General features: G+C 54.2%; 1 protein-coding gene across 1 annotated transcript in view; it reads right to left on the bottom strand.

Moving 5' to 3' along the window:
- Positions 1-17,645, bottom strand: part of PSMD11 (proteasome 26S subunit, non-ATPase 11) — a 31,444-nt gene extending 13,799 nt beyond the window's left edge. The window contains exons 1-3 of the mRNA XM_054396470.1: positions 17,555-17,645; positions 15,473-15,574; positions 4,408-4,532 (exon numbers count right to left, since the gene is read on the bottom strand). Coding sequence (XP_054252445.1) covers positions 4,408-4,532; positions 15,473-15,574; positions 17,555-17,645 — 318 coding nt within the window. The remainder of the gene's footprint in view (positions 1-4,407; positions 4,533-15,472; positions 15,575-17,554) is intronic.
- Between the last annotated feature and the right edge of the window lie 591 nt (positions 17,646-18,236).

The raw sequence follows: 18,236 nt of genomic DNA, 5'->3' as shown, positions 1-18,236 counted from the left end.
TCAGCAGCTTTGCAGCCTCCCCTGGGCTCTCTTCAGCAGTTCTCTGTCTCTCTTGAACTGAGGAGCTCAGAATTGGACCCAGGACTCCAGATATGAGCTCACTAGGGCAGAGAAAGGGAGGAGAACCTCTCTCAACCTGTTGACCACACTCTGCTTAACACACCCCAGGAGACCATCTGCCTTCTTGGCCATGAGGACACTTTGCTGGCTCATGGTGAGCTTCTTGTCCCCCAGCACTCCCAGATCCTTCTCTGTGGAGCTGCTTTCCAGTACTGGTGCCACACCAGTGTCACTGGTGTCACACTGACCCCAGGGTTTATATTTTGAGAACACAATTGTAAGGGAGAAGCTGAAAGCTGCTCCATGTTCTCATATTCTATTTGCTAACTCACTGCCTGCACTCAGCAACAACACTCACACACTACAACAGGTAGGTCACACACTACAACAGGTAGGTTTTACATAACATCCAACCTACAACAGGTACTACAAGAGAGAGTAAAGTTCAGAAGGCAACCTAAGCTTTGCTGGAAGCTTTAGATGTCACAACCCCCTCCCCAGCACATCACCTTCTCAGCTGCCTTTTCTAACACATTTGGCTTCCAACAACTTCTTCTGACCACCAGGGAAAATCCTTTGACACTGGAATTAGGAAAATCCAAGGTTTGCCTTCCAAAGTTTGAGCAGGAAAAATTACTGCTGAGATCCTGAAGGCATTTCCTCAATGAAATGGAACCATCTGGGAACATGAGGACTGCTTCTGCCTTAGGGAATGGGGTGGACTAAAGGACTCTGAGGTCCTTTCCAGTGTGTTTTGCACCATTCCACTCAGCCAGAGAGGAAAATGTATTTTCAGATGACAGAAAAAAATATTTTTGACTACTCTAGAAAGAAGGAAAAGCAAATGCACATGGTTTAGGGCCTGACTATGTCAGCCCAGGTGTGACCTTCAGCAGTGTAAAGTGACAGCCCAGGCAGGAGCTGGTCACTGACACTGGAGATTGTCTCTGCTGCTGCAACAGGCAGTAAAGGGACCCAGATTTGCAACACTGCTGAGATGCCTGAGACAGAAGGAGAGAATCACAGAATGAAAGGGACCTTTAAGATCATCAAGCCCAACCCTCAACCCAGCACTGCCAGGGCACCACCAAACCATGGCTTTGAAACCCCTCCAGGGACAGGGACTCCACCACCACCCTGAGCAGCTTAGGCCAGGCCCTGACAAGACTCAGGGGGAAGAAATTGTTCCTCATGGCCAACCTAAACCTTCCCTGAGGCTGCTTCCTCTTGCCCTGTCACCTGTTTCTTAAGAGCCCAACCACCACCTGGCTCCAGCCTCCTCTCAGGAGCTGTAGAGAGCAATGAGGTCTCCCTCAGCCTCCTCTTCTCCAGGCTGAACACCCCCAGCTCCCTCAGCTGCTCCTCCTCAGCCCTCTTCTCCAGACCCTTCCCCAGCTCTGTTGCCCTTCTCTGGACCTGCTCCAGCCTCTCAATGTCCTCCTTGGAGTAAGGGACCCAGAACTGACCCCAGCACTCAAGCTGTGGCCTCACCAGTGTTGAATACAAGGGCACAACCCCTGCCCTGCTCCTGCTGCCCACACCATTGCTGATCCAGGCCAGGCTACTGATGGCCTTCTTGGGCCACCTGGGCACCCCTGGCTCGTCTTCAGCCAGGGATGAATAAAGCAGCCATGTCCCACCCCCATGGCAGATGGTGTTGATTCAGTGCTGGCCAACAATACAGAATCAGCCCTCCTGAGGTGCTGGGCTCAGAACTGCCTCTTCCCAACACCTCTGGGCCTTGTCAGAGCAGCTCTGCAGCTCTCCTACACTGCAGCACTTGTCAGCTCCTCATCACTGCTTATTAAATGGGGACTTCTTATGAAAAGCCATTAGAAGCTTGCAATTTATTGCACAGTGATAGCTGAAGCATTAAAAGCTGAAGGAATCTCTCCTTACATTGCTTTACTGGACTCCTGGGAGTCCCCCAAACAGACATCACACTGAGGAAGCAAATGTCCCTCTGAACATCCCTGAAAGCATCCAGGAAAGGTGCAGGAACCTCCCAGGTCTGCTGTCAGAACTCCTTCAGGTTTTGGATTTCACTTCTAAAAGGCCACATTCTCATCACTCTGACTCCAAGTTCTTCCCCAGCCACAAGCTGGGACTGCATCCAAACATGGTCACTTACATCAAGTGATCCTTAGAGTAAGTCTGATGGCCTTTTATTGTCCCCTGAAGAGTTAGGAGCTCCCTGCTCACATCACCCTGCTGGAGTGCTGGGTCCAGTTCTGAGCTCCCCAGTTCCAGAGACAGGGAACTGCTGGAGAGAGTCCAGTGGAGGCTGCAAAGCTGCTGAGGGGCCTGGAGCAGCTCTGTGAGGAGCAAAGGCTGAGAGCCCTGGGGCTGAGAGCCTGCAGAAGAGCAGCCCCAGAGGGCATCTGAGCAATGCTCAGCAAGAGCTAAAGGACTGGGGGGCAAGAGGCTGGGGCCAGACTCTGCTCAGTGGTGCCCAGGGACAGGACAAGGATCACAAACTGGAAGCCAGGAGGTTCCATCTGAACAGGAGAAGAAACTTCTTTGTTGTGAGGGTGCTGGAGGCCTGGAGCAGGCTGCCCAGAGAGGTTGTGGAGTCTCCTTGTGTGGAGAGCTTCCAACCCCCCCTGGGCATTGTGCTGCTGGGCAAGCTGCTGTGGGTGCCCTGCTTGAGCAGGGGGTTGGACTGGATGATCTCAGAGGTCCCTTCCTACCACAAACCACAAGAACTGCACAGCAAGCAAGGATCATTTGCTAGGTTACCTGAACTAAGGGATGATGTTTCTGTGCTGATTTGGCTGACAAGCTGCTCACCTGCCTCTGCACAGGGCAGAACCCCTCCTAGCCTGACATTTGTCACTCTGTGTACAGTCCTCAACCACTTGTTCAGGTCCTCCCTGCCTCCCCTTTCCATCTGACTGCCCTGCTGTGCCAGGACAACCTGGACTACTGCAGCTCAGTGTCACCTGGCAGAGGCTCCTCCTCATTCACAAGCTGCTCCTGCTCTTCTTCCCTCCCCAAATAACCAACAAATCACATGGACACAACAAAAATAACAACAAAAACAACAACAAAAACAAGGAAGAAAGGCAACTGCATGGTGGGGAACCACTGGGAATGGAATAATTCCCAGCTGAGGGCTACCTGACAGCAACTGAGTTTTCTGGAGGCAAAGTTGACTCACTGGAAGTAGTTCGCTCCTGGTGGCTACAAAACTTTTTCCATTCTCACCTGAGGAACAACTTAGGTGCCTCAAAAGCCCTCTGGAGAGTAAGACACCCAGCACCCTGTGTCTCTGTGCAATGCATCTTCATCTCTCCAGGTGAAAAACGTGAAATAATCCTCCCCACCAACTCCTGAGAGGCCTGAATGCTCCCTCCTCCAGCTGTGGCCATTACACACTGCCCCAGCTCTCCACTACCCCCAGCTGCCTGCACAGTGCAGCACCTCCCATGGCCCAAACACTGATCCCACCAACCCTGGGTGTCTGTCAGCAGCACAGACATAAGAAACCTGCCCAGGGTGAGGGTTCCTCCTAGCCTGCATCAGGATGAGGCCTGCCGGAAAACAGAGAATCACAGAATTGTCAGGGCAGGAAGGGAACTCAAGGATCATTCAGCTCCCTCCCCCCTGCCACAGGCAGGGACACCTCACACCACAGCAGGTTGCTCACAGCCACATCCAGCCTGGCTGCAAAAACCTCCAGGGATGAGGCTTCCACCACCTCCCTGGGCAACCTGTGCCAGTCTCTCACCATCCTCATGGGGAAGAATTTCTTCCTGACATCCAATCTGAATCTCCCCACTTCTAGTTTTGCTCCACCCCCCAAGTCCTATCACTCCCTGACACCCTCAAAAGTCCCTCCCCAGCTTTCTTGGAGCCCCCTTCAGATCCTGGAAGGCCACAAGAAGGTCTCCTGGGAGCCTTCTCTTCTCCATACTGAAGAACTCCAACTCTCTCAGTCTCTCCTCATAGCAGAGCAGCTCCAGCCCTCTGCTCATCCTGGTGGCCCTTCTCTGGACACCTTCCAGCACCTCCAGATCCTTCTTGTAACAGAGGCTCCACAACTGGACACAGAGCTCCAGGTGTGGTCTCAGCAGAGTGGAGCAGAGGGGGAGAATCCCCTCCCTGGCCCTGCTGGCTACCCTCCTGCTGCAGCCCAGGCTCTGCTTGGCTCTCTGGGCTGCAAGTGCTCACTGAACACAACTGTGAGTGAAGGAAAGGCTCTGCTGGTTCAGTAACAGAATCTAGCCAGGTGCATGAAATGAGCACTTCCTGACATGAACAACTCTTCAGTGGGAAGCAAACCAGGTCAGAGAGTGGTGCTGCAGGCTCTTGAGGAAGAGGCTTCTGCTGGAATCCCAATCTCACCTCCTGTCCCGTGGCTGCCTCCATGTCGAGGAAGAGGTCGAGCAGGGAGCGGACCAGGCGCGCGGCCTTGGCTTTGCTGATGGAGTTCAGGAAGGGTCGGACGTACTTCAGAAGCCCTCCCAGCTCTGTGCACAGGGGAAAAGAAACAAAACCAGCTCGTGAAGCAGAGCCACACCACCAAGAGGCACAGCACAGTGTCCCCTGACACAGCTGCACTCAGCACGTCTGGGATTCACACAGCGGTTACAACCCGCAGCAGGCTCCTACTGTTGGGCATCAGAGCACAAGCAGCATGGAATGGGCTTGCTTGGAAGGGGCCTCCAAGCTCAGAGTACAACCTGCAACCCCACACCACCAGGGCAGCTTTGGCAGAAGCAGGAGGATGAGCCCCCAAGTACCTGGGCCTGAAAGGGCTCTTCAGGAAGGGGTTTTGGGTTCATGTCTCCTATTAGGGTGTTGGGTGGTTGGTTTTAACTATGTGGGTGGTAGAAGCCTGGAGAGGCTGAAGAAGCAGAAGGGTCAAGCACAGAAGAGTCTCAGTCTGCAGGTCCAAAATGAAGAGAAAAAGATTTGTCCTTCAGGAGCTCTGAAGGAGGACCACAACTTCCATGCTTCACTGCTCCAAAGGAGGGACTCTGCTATCTGTGTTCATAGGAACCTGCAATTGTGTGGGTTAGAAAAGGCCTCCAAGATCACTGAGTCCAACCTTCAACCCAGCCCCACCATGGCCCCAAGGACCATGGCCACACACTTCTTGAACACTGCCAGGGGTGGTGACTCCACCACCTCCCTGGGCAGCCTGTTCCAATCCCTGACCACTCCTGCAGCAAAGAAATTTTTCCTAATCTCCAACCTAACCCTCCCCTGGCACAATTTGAGGCCATTTCCTCTCCTATCATCGGCTACTAGGGAGCAGAGCCCAACCCCCACCTGGCTCCAACCTCCTTTCAGGGAGCTGCAGAGAGCCATGAGGTCTTCCTCAGCCTCCTCTTCTTCAGGCTGAACACCCCCAGCTCCCTCAGCTGCTTCTCCCCAGCCCTCTTCTCCAGACCCTTCCCCAGCTTTGTTGCCCTTCTCTGGACCTGCTCCAGCCTCTCAATGTCCTTCCTGGAGTGAGGTGCACAGAACTGAACCCAGGATGTGAGATGTGGCCTCCCCAGTGCCCAGTACAGGTGGACAATCACTTCCCTGCCCCTGCTGGCCAAGCAGAGTGATAAATATCACCTGAAGGAACACCTCCCAGTGAACATGGCAGTGCCAAAGGTGGCTGCCGGGCTCCAGCCCCACCAGCACCAGGAAGGTTTCCCCTTGCTTTAGTTCACCCAATTACACCACCACTGTAAGAAGAGTTACCTATTAAATGTGTAAGCATCTGCTAAATGCAGAAGGGACACTGAACTCCTCACATCCACCCAATGAGTCACAGAATCACAGAATTGTCAGGGTTGGAAGGGACCTCAAGGCTCAGCCTTCAACCCCCTGCCATGGGCAGGGACACCTCACACCACAGCAGGTTGCTCACAGCCACATCCAGCCTGGCTGCAAAAACCTCCAGGGATGAGGCTTCCACCACCTCCCTGGGCAACCTGTGCCAGTCTCTCACCACCCTCATGGGGAAGAATTTCTTCCTAACATTCAATCTGAATCTCCCCACTTCTAGTTTTGCTCCATTCCCCCCAGTCCTATCACTCCCTGACACCCTAAGAAGTCCCTCCCCAGTCCTACCCTCCCTTACCAGGTTTCTGTTTCTAGTCTCCTTGCTGCTATATAAAGTCAGTCTCAAGCTCCCAAAGCAGCTCAGCTGCTTTAATAGCTAAATGTGAGCCCCTCACTACAAGAAGGACATCGAGGTGCTGGAATGTGTCTTTATCAAGAACCACATTCCAAATGTCCTTCCCATGGAGCAGAGGAACACTCAGCACGCAGCAGCTTCAGGATCTGGTGGCAGAAGCAGCAGTTAGGTGCCCAGCTCCTCCCCTGTGCTAAACCCACCGTGGTCACAGTGCTGCAGCTGCAGGGGGAGGACATTTCCAGCAGCCCCACACCATGCCAGGGCAGGGCCCAGTGTGGGGTCAGGCATTAAATCACTGCTCCCCAGTTTAAAAAGGGCAAGGATCTACTGGAGAGAGTCCAACACAAGGCTATGAGGATGATTTGGGGTCCTCTGCAATGAGGAAAGGCTGAGAGCCCTGGGGCTGTTTAGTGTGGAGAGGAGAAGGCTGAGAGGGATCTGATCAATGTCTGTGAAGACCTGAGGGGTGGCTGTCAGGATGAAGGTGCCAGGCTCTTTTTGGTGGTGCCAAGTAACAGGACAAGGAACAGTGGGCACAAACTGGAACCCAGGAGGTTCCACCTCAACATGAGGAGAAACTTCCTTCACTGTGAGGGTGCTGGAGCCCTGGGGCAGGCTGCCCAGAGAGGTTGTGGAGTCTCCTTCACTGGACACTTTCAAAAGCCTCCTGGATGTGTTCCTGTGTGACCTGCCCTGGGTGCCCTGCTTTGGCTGGGGTGTGGACTGGATGATCTCCAGAGGTTCCTGCCAACCCCTAGCATTCTATGAGCATCACAGAATGGTTTAGGTTGGAAGAAACCTCAAAGATCATCCAGTTCAACCCCTCTGCCATGGGCAGGGGACACCTTCCACTAGAGCAGGTTGCTCAAGGCCTCATCCAACCTGGCCTTGAACAGCTCCAGGGATGAGCAGCAGAATTTTAAGCCTTACCCCCACACCTGTCAGGTCTCACACTTCCATGTTTACAAAGAAAAAAAAAAAAAAAAAAAAGAAAACAAAGAAAAAAACCAAACCCAAACCAAACCCTCCAATGAGTACTCAAAAAACCTTGGCTCTATCCTACACCAACCTGAGAGTCAAAACTGGAGATAAATCTCTTTTTATTTCAATTAAGCACAGAGGAGGATCAGAACAATTTCAGTTTGGGAGGATTCCAAGAAAAGCAGCTGAGAACAAGGTTTCCTTCCTATTGCATTCAGGAGCCATGGGAAAAGAATTGTTAGAAGAACATCCAAAAATTATTCCTCCTTCTTTCCCCCCCCCCCCGCCCAATCTATTTATTTTAGATGAATCATAGAATCAACCAGATTGGAAGTGACCCCCAAGATCCTCCAGTCCAACCTATCACCCAGCCCTATCCAATCAACCAGACCATGGCACCAAGTGCCTCCTCCAGGCTCCTCTTGAACATCTCCAGGGATGGAGACTCCACCACCTCCCTGGGCAGCACATCCCAATGACAAATCTCTCTGTGAAGAACTTCCTCCTAACACCCAGCTTAAACCTCCCCTGGCACAGCTTGGGACTGTGTCCCCTCCTTCTGCTGCTGCTTGCCTGGGAGCAGAGCCCAACCCCCACCTGGCTACACCTCCCTGCAGGTAGTTGTAGACAGCAATGAGGTCTGCCCTGAGCCTCCTCTTCTCCAGGCTGAACACCCCCAGCTCCCTCAGCCTCTCCTTGTAGGGCTTGTGTTTGAGGCCTCTCCCCAGCCTTGTGCCCCAGACCCCTCCCCAGCCTTGTTGCCCTTCTCTGGACACCTTCCAGCATCTCAACATCTTTCTTGAACTGAGGAGCCCAGAACTGGACACAGCACTCAAGGTGTGGCCTGAGCAGGGCAGGATGAGTTCCCTGCTCCTGCTGGCCTCAATATTCCTGATGCAGGCCAGGATGCCATTGGCCTCCTTGGCCACCTGGGCACACTGCTGGCTCCTGTTCAGCTGCTGTCACCCAGCACCCCCAGGTCCCTCTCTGCCTGGCTGCTCTCAGCCACTCTGTCCCCAGCCTGGAGCACTGCCTGGGGTTGTTGTGGCCAAAGTGCAGCACCTGGCACTTGGACTTGTTGAATGCCATCCTGTTGGACTCTGCCCACCTCTCCAGCCTGTCCAGGTCCCTCTGCAGGTCCCTCCTACCCTCCAACAGATCCACTCCTGCTCCTAACTTGGTGTTATCTGCAAACTTACTGAAGATGGACTCAATCCCCTTGTCCAGATCATCAATAAAGACATTGAACAGGCTGGGGCCTGACACAACTCCTCCCTTGCACTGAAGGAGAGGAACTTGCTGTGTCCCAGCCTCCCACTGCTGTCCTGGTGGTTTTCTACACCTGGAAGTGCACTTTTAGTACAAAGTGGACTCCTCTGGAGTGCAGCCCTGGAGGAGCTGTATTTGCCAAACAGCTCTGCAGCACATCCTGACTCTTCCCACCATGGCCCACTTGGACCTTGCACATGGAACAAACCAAGATGCTACAACTGCCCTCCCTGCCTAAGAGCAACTCAAGTTTTACTTTATGAGACCAAATGGGCAAATTTTACTACAACTGAGATACAACTATTGCAGTATCTACAGGTTTGGGCTCCTCACTCCAGGAAGGACACTGAGAGGCTGGAGCAGGTCCAGAGAAGGGCAACAGAGCTGGGGAAGGGTCTGGAGAAGAGGGCTGGGGAGGAGCAGCTGAGGGAGCTGAAGGTGTTCAGCCTGGAGAAAAGGAGGCTGAGGGGAGACCTCTCTAGAACTCCCTGAATGGAGGTTGGAGCCAGGTAGGGGTTGGGCTCTTCTCCCAAGGAAGAACCAATGAAGGAAATTACCTCAGGTGCCCCAGCAGGAGGTTAAGGTTGGACATGAGGAACAATTTCTTCCCCTTGAGGATTGCCAAGCCCTGTCCCAGGCTGCCCAGGGCAGTGCCATGTGGAGTCCCTCTGTCTGGGGAGGGGTTTCAAAGCCATGGAGATGTGGTGCTGAGGGCCAAGGTTTGGTGGTGCCCTGGCAGTGCTGGGTTAAGGCTTGGACTGGGTCTGAAAGGTCTCTTCCACCACAGAACTGTTTGGACTCTGTGGTTCTACAAGCTGGTGCCTCAGTGACCAACAGTGCTCAGCTCTTACTCAACAAGGAGCTGTCACCCACTGCCCCAGGCCAGATGATGACTTTACCTCCACTGCCTTTGTCCCAAGGACCACTTGACCTGCAGTGCCACTCACAAAGGGAGTAAAATTACAGAGCTTTGCAAGTCAAGCACTTTGGCTTCACACAGAGCCAACAGAACACCAGGCCAGCAGCACCCAGCTGCTTCCAACACCTCAGCTTCGTTCAGAGCTGCTCCCCAGCATCCCTCTTCTTGCTGGGAGCTGGGCAAGGTGGACTTCACATCTCCTTGTGGATGTGAGAAGAGAAGCAGCACTGATGCTGGAGTTGCCCAGAAGCTGATTCTTGTGCTCTTGCCTAACACAAGCACTTGAAAACCTCTCACTCAACACAAGGGCCAAGTCTGCTTCTCACCAGGCCACAGCTCAGCTTTGAGCTCTGCCCCCAGCAATCTGCCTGGCTTGCAGCGTCTTACCAAGGCACTGAATCATGGAATTGCTTAGGGTGGAAAAGATCTTCAAGATCCTCCAGTCCAACCAGGGTCTAACTCTTAACAAGACTGCTGCTAAGCCATGGTCCTCAGCACCACATCTCTGCCTCTTTGAAACACCTCCAGGGATGGGCATTCAACCACCTCCCTGGGCAGCCTGTGCCAGCCTTTGAGAACCCTCCCAGTGAAGAAGTTTCTTCTGATGTCCAATCTAAACCTCCCCTGGTGCAACCAGAGGCTACTTCCTCTCATCCTATCACTTCTAACTAGGGAGAAGAGACCAACCCCACCTGGCTCCAACCTCCTTTCAGGGAGTTGTAGAAAATGATAAAGGTTTCTCCTCAGCCTCCTTTTCTCCAGGATAAATAACCCCAGGCCCCTCAGCTGCTCCTCACCAGCCCTGTTCTCCAGGCCAGCTTTGTTGCCCTTCTCTGGACCTGCTCCAGCCCCAAAATGTCTGTTTTTTACAGTGAGGGTCCCAAAACTGAACCTAGTGCTGAAGGCATGGCCTCACCAGTGCTGAGTACAGGAGCATGATCCCTGCCCTGGTCCTGCTGGCCACAATATTCCTGAACCAGGCCAGGGCACTCTTGGCCTTCTTGGGCACAGTGCTGGCTCATGCTCAGCCAGCTGTTGATCAACTAGAACAAGGTCAGGGGAGGCCACTGGGATGGTGGAGGCTACCAGCAAGACTCTTGCTGAGATCCATCCACTCCCAGCTAGTACAAGGTTGTGTTGCACATGGCTGCCTTGCACCAGCTCCTCAGGCCCAGCCAAAGCAGGTTTATCAGGGCACTACACACCCTTCCGTGCAGGAAAGAAAACTCCATTTAGGAGTAAAAAAGGAAAAGCTTTTCCTGCAGAACTGATCTTGCCATTGCCCTGCTCAACAGCTGCCCAAGAGCTGCCCAGAAAGCAGACTGGAAGTCAACAGCCAGAAGCTGTCTCTGTGTGTGGGAACTGCAGGTTTAGAGAGGCAAGCTCAAAGTTCCCAGAGAAATTGCTCTTTCCTACCACTGTAGCTGTCAACTATTTTTAGGATTTTAGGGATTTTTAAGTGAAAGCAATGCTTGGCAAAGGACTGTGATTGACAGCTCTGGAGAATTGATGAGCAGCAGCTCAGGAAACTGAAGCCTGCTGCTCATCCTCACAGAAAGCATTTTCAAGAGCTACCATGAACCCAAATTCCTGAGCAGAGCTATTCCAATCCTGCAATTGCAAGCAAGGCTGTAAAAAAAAAAAAAAAAAAAAAAAAAAAAAAGGGACTGTCCTAAAACAAGGAATTCATCTCCCAGTTCAGTCCCCAGTCCCTTTCAGTCAGCTAAAGAGTCTCATTTCTCTCACTCTTATTCTTTTAACCAAAGCCCACAGTTCAACAGAGGTTACACCCTCAGCCAGGCAGCACAGCTGGAACTCCCAAACCACAGCTGCAGGACACCTCTGGGAAGCTGTCACTTCAAAGCAGTGAAGAAGCCACTGCAACACCTCAGTCCATCAGAGAAATTCCACTCTGTGCAGCAAAAGCTACAATCACAGAATCACTGAATGACAGGAGCTGGAAGGGACCTCTGGAGCTCATCCAGACCAAGCCCCTGCTCCAGCAGGGCACCCACAGCAGCTTGCCCAGGAGCACAATGGCCCAGGGGGGGTTGGAAGCTCTCCAGAGAAGGAGACTCCACAACCTCTCTGGGCAGCCTGCTCCAGGGCTCTGTGACCCTCGAAGTAGAGAAGTTCTTCCTCATGTTTAGGTGGAAATTCCTGTGTTCCAGTTTGTGTTCCCTACCCCTTGCCCTGTCCCTGGGCACCACTGAGGAGCCTGGCCCCATCCTCCTGCCACCCACCTTTGAAGCACTGATCAGCAGTGAGAGGATTCCCCCTCAGTCTTCTCTTCTCCAAGCTAAAAAACCCAAGCCCCTCAGCTTTTCTTCATCACAGAGATGTTCCCACCTGCTCAGCAGCTTCACAAGCCTTGATGGACCCTCTCAACCAGCTCCCTGTCCTTCCTGAGCTGGGGAACCCAGTACTGGACCCAGATGTGGCCTCACTAGGGCAGAGCACAGGAGGAGAACCTCCCTCAGCCTGCTGGCCACACTCTTCTTGATGCACCCCAGGATGGCACTGACCTTCTGGGCCCCAAGGGCACACTGCTGGCTCATGGTCATGCTGCTGTCCACCAGCACTCCCAGGTCCTTTTCCCCAGAGCTGCTTCCCAGCAGGTCAGCCCTCCCCTGTACTGGTGAAGGCTGTTCCTCCCCAGGAGCAGGACCCTACACCACTTGCCCTGGTTGAACTCCACAAGGTTCCCTCTGCCCTCCAGGCCACACTGGATGGCAGCACAGCTTGGCAGGTGCCAGCCTGTCAGGGAAGGACTTCCCCTTGGTGAATCCCTGGTGACTACTTCTGATACCCTTCTTTTCCTCCACATGCTGAGAGGACACCCAATGAGATCCAGTTTGTTCTGGCCAGAGACTGCACAGCCTCAGCAGGTTCCTCAGCAGCTTTGAGCAGCATCAGATTATTGCCTCCCCTTGGAGATGGAAATCCCTGCCCCTGCCTGGTGCCAGCACCTCTGTGAGCAGCTGTGGCAACCCTACTGACCCTGGCTGCTTGCTGCTCCTCCCTGCCTGCTCCAGCTGAGCAAGCAGACAGGAAGGGAAGGTGACAGTGGCTTTCCCACAGGACAAAGGAGCCTCAGTGTCCTGCTGGCACACCTCCTTCTGCCCCTGCTGTCCCACCTGCTATTGCCAGGGGAACCACTGCACCTACCACCACTTCACCTGCTTCAACCACTGCCCCCAGACCTCGGGAGAAACCAAGCTGTGGCACCCCCTTTCCTCAGGCCCCAGCTTCACCACAGGGCTCAGGAAAGCACAGCCTGGAGACTCACTCCCATCTACACACACAGCTGGCTTCTTACCACTGCCCAGGCCATTTCCTTCCACTCAGAACAGACTCTGCAGCTTGCTCTTCCCTCTGACACACTTTGCCTTTGCTCCTTCACACCCCTGGGTTTGATGGGTTTAACCTTGCCACTTGCAGTCACTTCACCTTCCCCTTGCACACCTCACCAGCCAGCCACTCTCACAGCAAACTCAGCTTCTTTATACTTGTCCACAACTTCAGTTTAAATCCTAAACTGCTGCAAGTTGTGCAACCATCACAGGACCACAGAATGGCAGGGGTTGGAAAGGACCTCTGGAGAGCATCCAGTCCAACCCCCTGCCAAAGCAGAGCACCCAGGGCAGGGGACACAGGAACACATCCAGATGGCTCTCAGGGCAGCCTGCTCCAGGCCTCCAGCACCCTCACAGTGAAGAAGTTTCTCCTCATGTTGAGGTGGAACATCCTGGGTTCCAGCTTGTCTCTGTTGTTCCTTGTCCCATCACTGGGCACCACTGACAAGAGCCTGGCCTTCATCCTGACACCCACCCCTCAGATACCTACAGACATTGATCAGATCCTCTCTCAGCCTTCTCCTCTCCACATTAAACAGCCCCAGCTGGGGCTCTCAGCCCTGAGGTGTTCCAGCCCCTTCATCATCCTCAGAGGTGTTCCAGCCCCTTCATCATCCTCAGAGGTGTTCCAGCCCCTTCATCATCCTCAGAGGTGTTCCAGCCCCTTCATCATCCTCAGAGGTGTTCCAGCCCCTTCATCATCCTCAGAGGTGTTCCAGCCCCTTCATCATCCTCAGAGGTGTTCCAGCCCCTTCATCATCCTCAGAGGTGTTCCAGCCCCTTCATCATCCTCAGAGGTGTTCCAGCCCCTTCATCATCCTCAGAGGTGTTCCAGCCCCTTCATCATCCTCAGAGGTGTTCCAGCCCCTTCATCATCCTCAGAGGTGTTCCAGCCCCTTCATCATCCTCAGAGGTGTTCCAGCCCCTTCATCATCCTCAGAGGTGTTCCAGCCCCTTCATCATCCTCACAGCCTCTGCTGGACTCTCTCCAGTAGATCCCTGCCTCACTTCAATGCTGACTACAATTTGTTGAGTGTTTCACCAGTACAATCCTAGCATGCTGCATGGTACTGAGTGCATCATGCACCCAACAACTCTTCTCTCAGGCTTCTGCCCTCTAGCAGCACAGCCACACATTTATTCAGAGACTCCTGTGATGATTTCCCCTGCTTCAACCCAAACACAGAGGAACATAGCCATGCTCTGGTATCTCTGCAGAAGCAAACAGCAGAGTGCAAAGGGCACTCACACAGCACCTGAACTGCAGTTAATTGATCTGAGGTCAGTCAGAGAAATGGACACTTTCAGCAGGGTTCATTTATCCTGTTCCAATTCCTTACTATGCTGGAAGGGCTTCTTTTTATCCATGGATCAGAAAAGTTGTCCACACTAGGAAATCAGACATCTAGAGTTGGGTGAGATGATGGTTTGGGTTGGAAGGGATCTCAAAGATCACTCAGTTTCAACCCCCAGCCATGGGCAGGGACACCTCCCACCAGCCCAGACTGCTCAAGGCCTCATCCAGCCTGGTCTTGAACACCTCCAGGGAGGGGACAGCCACAGCCTCCCTGGGCAACCTGTGCCAGGGTCTCCCCACCCTCAATGTAAAGAATTTCTTCCTCATCTCCAGACTCAATCTGCCCTCTTCCAGCTCAAAGCCATTCCCTCTTGTAGTATCACTCCAAGCCCTTGTCCAATGTCCCTCCCCATGACCAGCACCTTTGCTTCCAGCACTGCTCCAAGAGCATCTACCTGTCCCAAGCTCAGTTCAACTAAAAATCACAGCAGGGTCAGTGTCCAGAAGGCTCAAACAAACAACCAAGTCAAAACAAAGACTGGACAGTGCACACCAAGTGTGTGGTTGAGAACCATGACCTTGCCCAGCTGCTGTCTTGAGCCTTCACAGCACTTCCCCTGAACTCCTCCAGCACTAGAATTTCAGTTTGATTAAGCCTTCTGCTGGCCTCTTTTCCCCAGCTCCCCTCAGACTGCTAAGAGCACACAGACCTCACCTCACACTCTGCATTATTGTTGTGCACAGTTAGAAGTCCCCAAAGCTGAGCCATGGCCAACTGCCTTTGTATGGATGGAGTGCATCAGCTCCTAGGATGCTTGAGGTGCTCCAGAAAGGCAAGAGCTTCTTCAGCACATGGAACAACATTAAACTGAGTACAAAATAACAAACACACTGCCTTGAGCTTTCCAGGACACAAAGACACAAACAGATTCCAACCAAAAATCACGGAACAGAGGCCTTCACTCTGTCTCTGTCCTTTCACACACACACACAATAGAAGGACTGTCAAGTCTTGCTCATGTGAAGCTGGACAAGGATCTCCTGATGTCATGTTTCAGAAGATAAATCAATTCATTGAGAAAGAAGCTGCTGCTGAGAAAGGACTTTTGGGGACAAACTTTCCGATTTGACACAAAGCTCTGGGATTATTTTAAAGCAAATGAAGGGAAACTTCTCACCCCAACCACAACAAAACTTTAGCCACTGGTACTAACAAGGACACAGACTGAAGGGTCATCAACTGTCCAAGACACCAGCAATCCCTTGGGCCACTGAGCCAAGTGACAGGAGATTAATATTTTATGTTGTTTACCTCACTTTTAAGGTTCTGTCTGTCTCTGAGAGAACACTTCCTGCCCCAACTTGCTCTTCCTTCTATCCCATCAGGGTACTCAGCTCATTTGAATGCACCTCTCTCTTACCATTACCTCAGTTATTTATTTCAGGCTCACCTTCTGCCTGCCCAGTCTTGGCCAAAAGGGACCCCAGCTCCAGGATGCTCTGCTCTTTGACTTGCACCGCTTCTTCATCATTTTCCTGGACATCACGTTTCACTAGGGAAAGAGTGGAAAAGTCACCTTCAGTGCTGCTTCAGTTCAAAGACAATCATCCCTAGTCAGCTCCTGGAAAGGCACCAAAACAAGTAACTGTTGAGACAGGTGCTGGTGAACTCAGCCTGGCTGTGAGACCTGAAAGCAGATTATGAGGAAAGTTCAAATGCAGCTTACAGCCAGCACCTCAGCTGCACCTCACCAAGGCTTCACCCCAGCTGAGAGACACCTGCATGCTCCAACTTGACTCTGATTTCAGCTCTGAAGCAGCCTCATTAAGCTAGTCCAGCCCTTCAGGTTCCCTTTCAAAACACCACCTACCAACAGACCCCTTCCTGCTGAAACCACAAAGCCAAACAGAAGAATCCAATGGGATTTCCAGGGCTGAGATGTCTGATGCTGCTGCTCTGTGTGTGAAGTTGTGATCCTGTGGTCAACATGCAGAAGGAAGCCATCAGCTCTGCAAGCTGGGTACGTCTGCCCTCGCTCAGGAGTGGATCAGGCTGGAGTCAGAGCTCCTTCCCACGTGGAACTCAGAGTCTAATCATCACTCTGTGTACCAGCATGAGTAACTCTGGCCCTACTGCATGCCTCAGAGCCAATGACACACAGCAGCACCCAACCTGTGTTTACATAGCACTGATTTCTTGTAAGTTATCCACCAAACATTCCCCTTCTTTCCCTGCCACCTACTCCCCTGTCAATATTCATCTCCACCAGCCCCTGTCCAGCATCTACACAAAGTCAAAATCCACTTCCCAGTGCCAGAAGGAAAGCAAATCCTCCCCTCTGCTCCTGTGCCTCTCAGTCCCCAAGGTTTAACAAGCCTGGTATCAAAAGCAAAGAAACTTTGCTCACAAGCAGCAAAGTATCACAGCAAGGATGTGCTGCTCCAGCTGACACCAACCAGCAACAGGAGCTAACTTCTGTCTCAGCCTGCCTGGCCGGGGAGCTGTAGGTAGGCTGAGAGGCTGGAGGACACCAACTACTAATTAACCAGAGAAACACCAAGAGGGACAAGCAACTTCCCATGACCTCACAGCAATGTCAAGGTCTAGCAGGGATACAAGGAAACGTCTCATGTGCCTGCCCCAGCGAAGTGACAGCAGGTCACGGAAGTCACCAACCCCGCGGGAATCAAGAATCAATCTTTTATACCACGGCAGCCCCTGGACGACTCAACCCCCAAAGAAAGAGGGACGTCCCCTTCATGCCTACAACCCTCTTCAGAGCACCAACATCTCCTCGGCACTGATAAACATCCAGGGCACCCTGACAAGGCAACAGCCACAAGCAGCATCTGTCTCGAAAGGAGCAGAAGGGAAAACTCCCGACAGAGCGCACAGGAAAACTCCTCACAACTTTCTGTGTGGCGCCGAGCAGGGGATTTAAACACCGGCTGCGCTTCAGCGTCAGCACGGAAACATCACTGCCAGCGGAGTTTGCTCAGCCTTCAGGACCCGCCGCAGGCTGCCGCGACACACAGACGTTTAATAGCACAACCGACAAACCCTGACGGCAAAGAGCCGGTAGCGGCAGAGCCAGCCCGCACAGCCCCGTGCCCGCCGTTACCGGAGCTCCCAGGCGGGCAAGCTCACGCGCCGCTGCCTCCGCCCGCACCCGGGGAAACACAGCGCTAAACGTGGAGGAAAAACCGGCCCAAGCCGCGGGGCTCCGCTGACAGCCTCCCCGAGCAAGGCTCCGCGACGGCCGCCTGCTTCGCCCCGGTAGCTCCCTGTCACCCGGGCCCGCGGAGCCCTCACCGGCGGCGGGCAGCAACCCGACCCCGGCCCGACAGCCCGCGGTGCGGGTGAAGAACCTGTGCCGGTGTAGAAGGCCGGGCCGGGGCCGGTGGAGCGGGCCCAGGCCTCGCTCCCGTCCGGCTCACACGGTGAGTCAGCAGCCGGCAGCGGCGGCAGGCGGGAGGCAGCGGCGGGTGGTCGGGGGCGGTCAGCGCGGCGGGGGCGGGCGGCGGTGCCTCACCTATGGAGTGGAGGATGCCGATGGAAGCCTCGCGATCGGTGGAGAGCAGGGACTGGGCGCGCTGGAACTCCAGCACGGCCGCCGCCGCCATCTTACCGCTCCCTCGCTCGCTGCTCACTGCCAGCCCGGAATCGGGCTGCCGAGGCCACGCCTCCTTCCGGCCGCGCGGCATGGCGGGAGCTGCAGTCCTCGCGCGGGAGGGCGCGGGGCGGGGCTGGGACAGGAGGGAGGGGGTTGGTGAGGGGGCGGGGCTTGCTGCCGGGGTGGGTGGGGAACAGGCGGGGGGCGTGGTTTGGCTGGAGGGCGTGGTCTGGGCTCGCGGGGCTGCACGTGGCGGGCGGGGGCCCGCGGCGGGTCGGAGCGAGGGCCCTGGGCGGGGTCTTGGGCACTGGGCAGCGGCGGGGGGCACCTGCGGGATGCGCAGTGGCCGTAGGTGGCTGTCGTGGGGTGACGTGTCCCGTGGGGTCGATCGGGGAGGACTAGGCTGGAGTGTGCTCCACGGTGGCCCCTGGTGTCACCCCATCAATAACCACGTCCCAGGGGACTCTGCTCCCCATGGCTGCCCACCCCAGCCAGGCGGGAGTGTTGCCTCTGGTGTCACCCCATCAATAACCACATCCCAGGGGACCCTGCTCCCCATGGCCACCCACCCCAGCCAGACTGGAGTGTTGCCCCCAGGTCA

The sequence above is a fragment of the Indicator indicator genome, chromosome 37 (genome assembly GCF_027791375.1).
Source record: "Indicator indicator isolate 239-I01 chromosome 37, UM_Iind_1.1, whole genome shotgun sequence".
NCBI lineage: Eukaryota > Metazoa > Chordata > Aves > Piciformes > Indicatoridae > Indicator > Indicator indicator.
The sequence above is the reverse complement of the archived record's forward strand: the minus strand, read 5'-3'. Positions and strand labels throughout refer to the sequence as shown.